The 11,061-nt window shown below is 37.8% G+C and overlaps 1 protein-coding gene across 3 annotated transcripts in view; it reads right to left on the minus strand.

Annotated features, from left to right (window-relative positions):
• LOC114659262 (tripartite motif-containing protein 54-like) overlaps window positions 1-4,896 on the minus strand; it is a 40,877-nt gene extending 35,981 nt beyond the window's left edge. For 2 of the 3 annotated variants that reach the window (XM_051932919.1, XM_028811651.2), the window contains exons 1-2: window positions 4,623-4,896; window positions 2,466-2,629 (exon numbers count right to left, since the gene is read on the minus strand). In XM_051932919.1, the coding sequence (XP_051788879.1) occupies window positions 2,466-2,629; window positions 4,623-4,787 (329 nt within the window). In that variant the 5' untranslated portion in view covers window positions 4,788-4,896. The remainder of the gene's footprint in view (window positions 1-2,465; window positions 2,630-4,622) is intronic. The other variant, XM_051932920.1, reaches the window with a different exon arrangement.
• Between the last annotated feature and the right edge of the window lie 6,165 nt (window positions 4,897-11,061).

The raw sequence follows: 11,061 nt of genomic DNA on the forward strand, positions 1-11,061 counted from the left end.
TACTGTCTGCAATTCTGAAAGGGGTTGAAATGGAGTCATAGAAGCTATCCCAGAGAAATTTTACTTTTACCTTCAGTCTCAACAAACAGTGAAGTGGCAAGAACTTCCTACCAAAATGATTATAAAATCAGTTAGATTTTTACTTCATTAATTGTTATTTCATGATCTTATAGTATAAAGTTTGCGCAAAAAATGTGATATTGTTGTACCTTTGACTTCCTTCAACATACAAATATCCTAATGATGTCATAGTGCACATTATTTTTGGGTTACTTGTTATTTCAGTGCTAATTTTTAAGGGATTGTTTTTGTCTGGTACTCATTTGGGAGTGTTTTTGTTATTTTACTTTGTCTCGTTCTTTGTTTATGCAATGCTGCAGACAGGTCACATGACCATGACTTCATCATCATCACATTTGTTACGTCATCAGACATCCGGTATAATTATGGGCACAGTTCCATTTAAAATCTTCCTCTTATGGATAAACATAATCAAATCTTTAGCATTAGTTCGTTTTCTCTCCCAAGTAGGTCAAGGGCCTGGTTTATTTCAGTTTCAATCTCTTTGAGGGCGATACGGTGGCGCAGTGGGTAGCGCTGCTGCCTCGCAGTTGGGAGACCTGTGGACCTGGGCTCGATTCCCGGGTCCTCCCTGCGTGGAGTTTGCATGTTCTCCCCGTGTCTGCGTGGGTTTCCTCCGGGCACTCCGGTTTCCTCCCACATTCCAAAGACATGCAGGTTAGGTGGATTGGCGATTCTAAATTGGCCCTAGTGTGTGCTTGGTGTGTGGGTGTGTTTGTGTGTGTCCTGCGGTGGGTTGGCACCCTGCCTGGGATTGGTTCCTGCCTTGTGCTCTGTGTTGGCTGGGATTGGCTCCAGCAGACCCCCATGACCCTGTGTTCGGATTCAGCGGGTTGGAAAATGGATGGATGGATCTCTTTGACTCCTGACTTTTTATTTATCCCAGGGCTTTGGTCACTTACTATATTTTTGATCTCTGGTTTTGACCTTTGCCTTCTACTGACTACAATTCTAGTTCATTTTATTATCTCTCAGTCTTTTCATATCTCACATTAATTCCCAGAGACTGTCTCATCATAAATAGATTTATAGATCCTCAATACAACATACTTACAAAGATCATTGCATGATGGACATGCAATCCAAGAAATATCCAAATCTACAGTAATCATAAAGCTCAGTTCACTTGCTAAACAAACAATACATACTCAAACTGAAAATAAAATCTCCTGTAATGCACTCTACCCAATAATTCACACACAAACTTTAAAGAATTAATGCAAAATATTGCTCAAAAACTAGGAAGGCTGCTGTTTCTCTTCTTCCTTGAAGTGTCTCAATGCAGAACTGAGTTTGTATAAACTGTAGGAATAACCGCTTAGGCAGTGTTGACATGTTACTGTTGGTGGGTGATCAGTAGCATTTCTACTACCGACCGCTGATAAAGTACAACTATTTTTTAGGGTGCACATTAATTATTGAAAACTCTATTCATCCAAAACTGAGGGGATGGGAGAATAATTTGAGGCGTCTAGACCTCCTCTTTGCCTCCCGTTGTGCCAGTCTGGCGTGTAAATTTGATTTAGTTTTGGTCCTTTCCTATTATCTTATTCTGATCTATTTGTGTGCTTGGTTAAATTATAAAATGAATACACTTATTAGTATTAGTATGGCTCTTATATGTTAGAAAAGATCTAGATACTGGCATATTTTATTAGCAACATTCAGCTAATATAATGTCATCTTCACTTTGTGATCAGTTATGCATAATGTTGTAATTTCACTGCTTTTTTGAAAATTAACTTACTACCAAACTCAAAGAAACCTGTAAGGATACTGTATGTTTTATTGCTTCATTCTGCCTCACTTTAGGATGGATTACTTTCCAGTAGATGTTTTTCTTTATTGTTGAGAATCAAAGCTTTATTATTTATAGAATTTATTTCAACACTTTTAAAATTATTCAATTATGTGTTTTTGATGTTTGTATTTTTTTATAATTCATTTTGGAATTCAGATTTGTTTTGGATGTCACCATTTTGTGAAGTTTTGTATGGCCACTACCATATCATTTCCTGTCGCTATGAATGTTGCTGTTTACATGACTTGAGGTGACACAGTGAATCATCTTTGCCGGCCTATATAAGAAGACAGCATGCACTACTGAGAGTCCATGCTTTGGGATAAACTAAGACTTTACCATGGTGCTCTTTGAAGAAGTTCTGTAGTTAGGGAAAGAAACCGTTGGATATGTTCAGGATCTTTAGGTTTGAATTTGAACTTTTTAGATTTGATAATCAATCTTTTATCTTTAACAGCCCTAGATCTTTCTTTGCCTGTTATTATGGAATCCGTCTTTGCATGTCCCTCAAAGAGATTTTTTTTTCCTCTCCTGAATTCGCCAACTGATATTTCCCAGCTGATCAGAATATTTATTAAATTACCTTGATGACTCCTGCTTGTAAATATCAATGATATTCTCCACCAGTAAGTTTCTCTGAAGGCCATATACCCCATGTCTGTCCAGAACTACCTCATGGCGACAGGATGGACACCGGAATCGACCTCCTGCTCCCACCGTAGTCCCTCTGGCCTGAAACAAAGAAGGCTACTCTTTCAATTATTATGCTGTTCATTTGTGACAATAATAAATCTGTATTATTTAGACAAGCAGCAGTCACTGATTGAGCACAGACTATTTGTACAGGTTCATTTGGAGCACACAGAATGTTATAAAATGTACTCAGCACTTAACATGGTCATTATAATTAATAATCACTAACCAAAACCACTCAAGAACAGATATTTTTAAAATGTGCCAGTTATTTAATTTTGATAGTATACATACTTTTTATAAGCAGAAATGAGGAGAATGGGCAAGCCCTCCTCAGACAATAACCAGGCAAGGACTTGGCGCCAGTCTTCTAGAGCTCGGAGGAAGCCGCATTAAACTCTGCACCACCTTGCTACCCCATATACCTAAGCTATATTTATAATTCATCCTGTAAACAAGAAGATCAGATGAATGACGCATAGCGTTTGACTGCACGGTTCAGCCACAGATGTTTTTCTCAAACCCCAAAGGAAATTAGTAAGACTGTGTGCAGTATCCAGTAGCTGTGCCTCTGTCTCCAAGGCAAATAATATTTAGCCTACTCAGATTATGATTAAGTTTATATTCCGGCACATCAACAAATATTTTATTCTTTTTTTCCTAGAATACAGAGCACTTCTTAAGAGAGGTTGCCATAATACAATGTGGAGGAGAAGCATCTGGCCTTTGATTTGAGGGGGTGCTTCGAATGGGTCATTTTTTACCATTATATACACAGTAACTAAAATCGAGGCTGTGAATACACAGAGACATGGCTCTTTGTGCACTGGGTACAATGTTCCAACAGGTCACTGGATGGCACTGTCACCTGGTGATCACGTGATACCAAATGAAACACCCAATTTGAAGCGCAAGTCAGGCGTGAAAAAGGTTCTTGATAGAGATGTGCAAATTTAGGGGAGCAAGGTAAGAAGATGAAAGCTAGAACTATGACTGAGATGAAAAAGCTTCAGAAGTTAGTAGCTGGTGAAGCACCATTTAGCACTGGCGTTAGCTCACAGCGCCCAATTTAGGGTTTTCAGGCCAGGCCTGATTACTGCTTGCATGGAGTCCGACTACTTTCCCTGTTCCTATGTGGCTGTTTCTCCGTAAACTCAGGCTTTCCTCTGATATCCCCTAATGATAACTCCCATAATGATTTGTAGTAAATGGTGGAGAAAGTGGCAGTGTGACCTGTGATGAACTGTTATCTCACCTGAGGTTGATTCCTGCCTTGTTCCTAAAACTATAGGGATAAGCTCCAGAACTCCATAGCTCTGAATCAGATTAAGTATGCTCAATAATGGAAGGACATTTGAAAGCATAGTAAGTGCTCCCACACAACTTCTACCCCATTAGATTCCAAACAGGCAGACACATGCCAGTGTCTCCATTGACTTGTTTTTACATTTAAGTATAGCTATCATAGTTTGAAAACTTAACTTTTCATTACCGTGGTTCCAATCTTCACTGAAATTGGTCTCTCCTCTTTTAGATACATTACCATACTTTTTACCACTTAAATATTGCAATTGATTATCCATCATGAGGCATCAGAAACATAAAACAAGCACATTAATCATGCAGTACATTTATATTGCTCCAGTTCTCTCTCCTTGTAGACAATATGTGAGGTAAAAGCATAGCCTTTCAATTTTAAGACAAGAAACATAACAGAAAGTGATTGCTGTTTCTCTCATTATTGAGGATTCTATATGTGCTTGAGAATCTTTAGAAATACACTTAAGAATTTGCAAAATGTTGCAGTAAGATATAAAAAAGTAGCTTACTATGCTTAGATAAGTAACATAAACACTTAGAACATAACACATATAAGACTAAAGATAGATAGATAGATAGATAGATAGATAGATAGATAGATAGATAGATAGATAGATAGATAGATAGATAGATAGATAGATAGATAGATAGATAGATAGATAGATAGATAGATAGATAGATAGAACTTTATTTCTCCCCAGATGGGAGAAAAGGGTACTGTTCTTACCTGAAAAATGTCATTTGCACACTTGCGACAAAGATTATGTTGGCAAGGAAGTATTACTACTGGCTTGGTGAAGACTTCAAGACAGATTGGGCAAATGAGCTGCCTCTCAAGGCTGTCCATAGTCTGGTCTCTGTGGAAGGAGCCGTATTCCATCCAGAGGGACATAGCAAGACCTCACTTTGGGGGAATGGAAACTGCCCTTACTTCTTAGTGATTAATTTATTTGGAGTTCTTTATGCTGAGGCTGTCAGGCTAAGATCAGAACAGCTCTTCAACTACAAAGTTCCCAAAAAGCTCTGGCCCAGCTGTCAGGGGTGGATTTACTTGCAAAGCACAGGTGCCACTTAGTCAAAAGGGTTGGGGCTTTGTCCATATATGACATTAGCAGGGATTAATGAAGGGAGGGATTGCTCTTTCTTAAGTTACCATCAGCCACGCCATCAGGGAATTCAACTATTATAAATTCGACATTAGTGTTCCCTTTGGGATGAAATTTAAAAAGCTATTACCATCTGTTTCTTTCTTAGGTTGAAAATAAAACAGTCATAAGATGCATTTCACTCTGGGCTGCTGAACAAAATGTTAGAAATTCTTTCAGCAAGGAAACTTTTGAGTGCAGCCACAAACTGAATATATTTTTTTAAAGATGTTACACCAAGCTCTTTTATTTTAATTCTCTTCCTAAACAGACCAAAAATATAGCTTCAATTCTTAGGATAAAACCAAACCCATAAATCCATTTATAACTAAATCTTTGCCAAAATCTTTATAATAAACACATATAGTTTGACTCCTGTATTTCCAGATTGTCCAGTCCTCAGCACTCATTTTTTAGGTCAACCAAAGAGATTTCCATGGTTGTTTTAATTGAGTCTGTTTTGCTGTTATCTTGGTTGTCCTCATCTTTTTAGTTCTAGTTTCTCCAAGCATAACCATCTTTACTAATACATTCTGCCATCACATTATGTGCCCAAAAATATGACAATTTAAGCCTTATCATTTCTTCTCTTTACAAAATACTGAGGACTTACTAAGTCCAAGAACCATAAGTTGAATTTTAAAGCTTCCCACAGCACCCTAAAAATTGTTCTCTGACACTAAATTTCAGAAGAGTCTGTTCAAGGTGCTATTTTGCTTTTTCATCCATTAAGTACAATGCTAAAAGGCATTGACATTAAAATTTCTTATTTTGTATTCATTGAAACACGGTAACCCTTAAAAATCTTCTCAACTTCTTTTATTTCTGTCCCTTCCAATGCTTTCCTTTGGTGTAACTTTTGGGTGCTAGAATTCTTCTGACTAATATTTGAACCAAGAAGCAAGTAATCCATTGTCTTCACCATTCGTTTGGAAGTTGGCATCCTAAATTCTCACTATCCCCTTTGACTTTAACTAATAACCCTTTTAAATCTTCTTCCTCTTCTGCTAACATAACGTTATCAGTCAGCATTACAGCTACAACCCTCATTCGCAATAAAGTTGCTACCACACTGCTGTTGCCGGAGTGTAATGTCGGACAACAGAATAGGCCAGTAAGACCAATTTTATTGCCCACAATTTTTGGTAATTTTATTATCATTTTTGATTTCCTTGGCCCCATCTTCTGCATATTTTGCCTTTTTTAAAAATTTTTCTTCCTAACCCTAGCATCTGGATGGACACAGACACGCACACAAATAATTGTCCCTTTATTAAGGTGGATAATGTGTGGCAAACACGTTAATATCATCATTAAAAAAACTGCCTATCTTATCTGGAGTATTTAATTATCAAATGTTGTTTGCTTCATCTTCCTATGGGAGTTCTCCATTGGTTTTCACAGTGCTGTTTATATTGTTTTGCAAACCAACACAAACAATGCACTGAAATATCTCTACATTATTATAGAATAGAAACATTTACATACTGAAGGGTTATTTATTGTTGTCATTGATTTGAAGCAAATTTTAAAAAATGTTAACCCTAAATATTGACAGCATGTCTCCTGGCCCAGAAGGGCTGCTAATACTCTGAATCACTGACAAAAGACCCTTACTGCTCACTACTACACTCCCAGATCAGATAATCCACCTGTCAATACTTCTGTTGTCAGATAATAAACCAAACCTGAAGCATGAGGAGCCTGAAAAAAAAAATCAGCACTAGGCTAAAGAGGCAAAGGAAAGTGTGCAGGACTGCTTTGATTGTATCAGCTGTCATATGTTTAGAAACTTTTCATTAGATCTGTACGAGTATACAGATGTCATAATTGGATTAATCAAATGACATGTGGATGACAGTGTGCCTATGGAAACAATCCACTTATTTCCTAATAAGAAACCATGGATCGCTGGCGACATCAGGAATTTAGCGAATGCCCACAGCGTAATACATTTCAAAATGGCAATATGAAAACAAGAAATTCAGGTACAAATTTAGAAAAGAACAATTAGAGTAGCTAAACATCAGTACTTCTAGGGCCAGTTTATACTTCACACTCATCATGGCTGCCAGGCATTCCCAGTGTTCTTTTGACGAATCCTCTGAGCATGTCCTCAGAAATTAACTTAAACGGTGCGCAAGTTACAGTACCTTCAAAAAATCAGGGGGAGCAGTGTGTTCAAGTTGGAACATGACGTCAGTCTCTGTTTACTATCTACATGTGACAGAATGCCGCATTGCAGATCCTACACGATCAATGTGTGTGCTTTGATATTTAATGAATGGTTCGATTTGGTGAAGCAAAATGCTGACATACAAATGTATTTGTGGTGCTTTTTTCTTCATGCATTGCATATTCCCCAACATAATGACGTGATACATTTTAAAGGTATCACATACCATCTTCTGTGCCATTTTTTTTTGCAGCTTCACTACAACATCAGAATGTGTGGCAGAGTATTTGAGCCACAGAGAAAAAAAATTAGGGACACAGTGCAAAGGTCAATTTTGTGATTAAAGTGGAAATTTCGTCTCTAATCTCGAAATTTCCACGTTAATCTCATAGTTTATTTTGTCATTAAAGTAGAACATCGTAAATATCATCTTAAATCCAATCCAGCTGTTAATCACTATGTGCTTCTGGGGCTTCCTCCTGCATTGACAGCACTGGCAAGCAGCAATCGCCACACAGAACACATCAAATTTATGATATTCCAGCTCTCTGCACATTTAGAATCCTTAGATTTATATTTGATATCACTCTCATGATGAAATGCATTAAAGTATGTATATTACATTTTACAGATAAATCATTAACTTCATTTAAATAATGAATACTGTTAATAATTACACATGTGGGGGCGGCATGGTGACAGAATGGTAGCACTTATAGGTTTGGGGATTTGGTGATGCTAAAATGACGCCAGTGTATGTGTGTGCTTGTGTTCACCTTGTGATGAGCTGATGCCCCGTCCAGGGATTGTTTCTGCCTCACGCCCGATGCATGCTGGAATGGGAGCGTCCCTGGATTGATGAATGGAATCACTAAACATCCATCCTTTTCAGAGATATTGTGGCAAGGTGTCCTCGGAATTTAATGGGTGCTTCAAATCAAAACCCAGCGAAGCTGAATGTTTTCTCACTGTGATGATATTTTGCACTGCCACTTGGTGGAATCTTCCAGTACAAACGCAAGTATAAACAGTGCACTGCTTGCATAGCAAAAGCATCCCCAGGAGCACGTGTCACATTGCATGAAGTATAAACCCAGCCTTATTATTTAGCCAGAGTTTTATCCCACACTCATGTACATTTTTATCCATCCATCCATCCATTTTCCAACCCGCTGAATCCAAACACAGGGTCAAGGGGGTCTGCTGGAGCCAATCCCAGCCAACACAGGACGCAAGGCAGGGAACCAATCTCGGGCAGGGCGCCAGCCCACCACAGTGTACATTTTTATGTTTTGTTAAAATATTTTTTTACATATTATGTTGCTAATATTATTTTGTTTATTTGTTGTAGTATTAATATGTTTATCCATGTGACCTGTCCTCTCAAGTTAAAGAGTATCAGGGGCAGGGCCACCATGATGTTCTGCTGGGAGGACCACCCTTTATAAGTTCAGGCATAGAGTCAGGTCCTTTAGATCAGCTTCGAGTTTTGTAGTGAAATAATTATAAGTAACCTATTTTGTGGATTTTTCTATTTTTTATGTTTTTTTGTTCTATTTTGAATTTTTTGATTGTGGATTGTGTTTCTGGGTTGACATTTTAGTCATACCTTAATTGCCCTTTTCTGATATTTCATTATTTTTCAAAGGGCATGCGTTTTTACACTATTTCACTTTCTAAATTAATCTCTAGTTATTCTGAAGATTAAGGAATGTTTTGTTGCTGTTGCTGTATGTGCTTGTGTAGGCCGAAGCCTATTTTGACTTTAGAAGGACAGACTAGATTTTAGAGGCTTGGCCTCATTTTGTGGCTGTATTTTACAAGTAGAATAAACTTAAGAAGCTTGGCTAAGCTCCCCACCCATACTGTTGTGTATTCTGTTACATGTTGGATTTTTGGAACGTATCACAGCATACCTCCCCCCACCCCACTTCAGATGCCTCCCTTACCATTTTGTTTGGAGCCGGGGATGAGTAGCAGTAGTAATAATTCCTGTAAACTTTGGAATGTTTCAGAGATGCTTGTCGGTTAAAAAAGTAAAGCCTAATCCACTTGGGTCTGCATTTCCACTCCATGATTAATTTAATGCCTTAATGCCTGTGACAATAAATGTTTTTTGACAGATTTATGGGTTGTTTACTCTTAAAAAATTTTTTATTGTAATTTGGATTTTTTTATTATTTTCATATAGTTTATTTTAATTTTAGTCTTTTGTTTACACAACTCAGGAGACATATGTGTCCACAGTCGGCATATCAACATCATCACCAGTGGTGACATATAATTTGAGCAACACTTCTGGGTCACATTATCCATTGGCAGATAAATAAAACAATCTACCATAGTTAGTCCCTCTTTTGAATTAGGCCAATTGCTAGGCTCTGTAACAATTTCAACTCTGATTTTTGGTTTTGCCCTTGATTTTCGTTTGCTTGATTCCCGTCAATTGCTCCAGTTTTGGCTCTGCCTCTTCCTGACTACAATTCCTCTCTCACACTCATATCCCCATATTATCTCTTTCTTTCGGCTCACAATAATCCTTGGATGCTCAGCCTCTTGTCAACGCCCACTTTGATTGTGATAACAAGCAGCTCAGTATTAAATTACATGCAGCTTCACAGGATTCATTTTTATCCATTTCTGTGCATGACGAAAGGAGGATTTTTAAACTAGTGTTGCTGGTGCCTGCTTGATTCAAAAGGACACTTTAAATACAATATTCCAGATAGTCTGGACCACCTCTTTGACCTTCATGACATCCCAGAACATATGGTTAATAAAAAGTACATCTAAAATCAGCATTTAACACTGTTGTACCAGTAGAGTTGAAAACCAAACTATTCAGCTTGGAACTTAATGCCACAATTTGTAGCTGAATTTTCAATTTCCTACTCAGCAAATCTCAGCATGTATAGATTGGCAGCATCACATCTTTGGCTCCGACTCTTAACGCAGGCACTGCACAGGGTAGTGTGCTTAGGCCCTTTCTGTACTCTTTGTTCGCTTATGTAGCCAAACACAACTTAAACTTCATCATCAAGTTTGCTAATGACACCATTACCCAGTGCCTGATCACCAATAATGATCAGATAGCTTACAGAGAAGGCATTTTGTCTACCAACTCATTGGTACCAGAACAATAATCTCACTCTTAATGTCAGAAAAACTAAAGAGCTGGTCACAGACTTCAGAAAGCAGAAAGTAGACCACACTCCTATTTGCATCAGAGGAAATGAATTTGAGAGGGTGAGCAGCTTTAAATTTTTTGGAGTGACTATTAATGATGAACAATATAATATTGGGAATATAATGGGAACAATATAATATTGTCAAGAAGGCTCACCAACACCTTTAGTTCCTCAGATGTCTGAGGACACCTCTTATCTTTCTATCTGTTCTCATTAACTTCTACAGGTCCAAAGTGGAGTCCATCCTCACTCGCTGCATCACATTCTGGTAGTAGCATCTGCACAAGTAAAGCCCTGCAAAGGGTGGTGAAAGTGGCACAGAATATTACTAGCATAGAGCTGCCTTTTGTTCAGAACACACTATATATAACATTTACCAACTTAGAAATGCAACTAGTATTATTAAAGACGTCAGTCACCCTATACAGCTGCTTTTCTCCTTTCTTCTGGCAAATGGTACAGGACCATTGGCAGTCACACAAATAGATTCAAGAACAGTTTCTATCCAGGGGTCATAAGGTGGCTAAACACACTATATGTAGGGATATATAAATTATACTATAGAAATATGAAATATACAATTGTATATTTGTTGCACTCTATTATTTTTGTGTGTTTGCCTTTTTGAGGGTAATGTATTACTGTAACTATTCTGTA

This window comes from Erpetoichthys calabaricus, chromosome 10 (assembly GCF_900747795.2).
Source record: "Erpetoichthys calabaricus chromosome 10, fErpCal1.3, whole genome shotgun sequence".
NCBI lineage: Eukaryota > Metazoa > Chordata > Cladistia > Polypteriformes > Polypteridae > Erpetoichthys > Erpetoichthys calabaricus.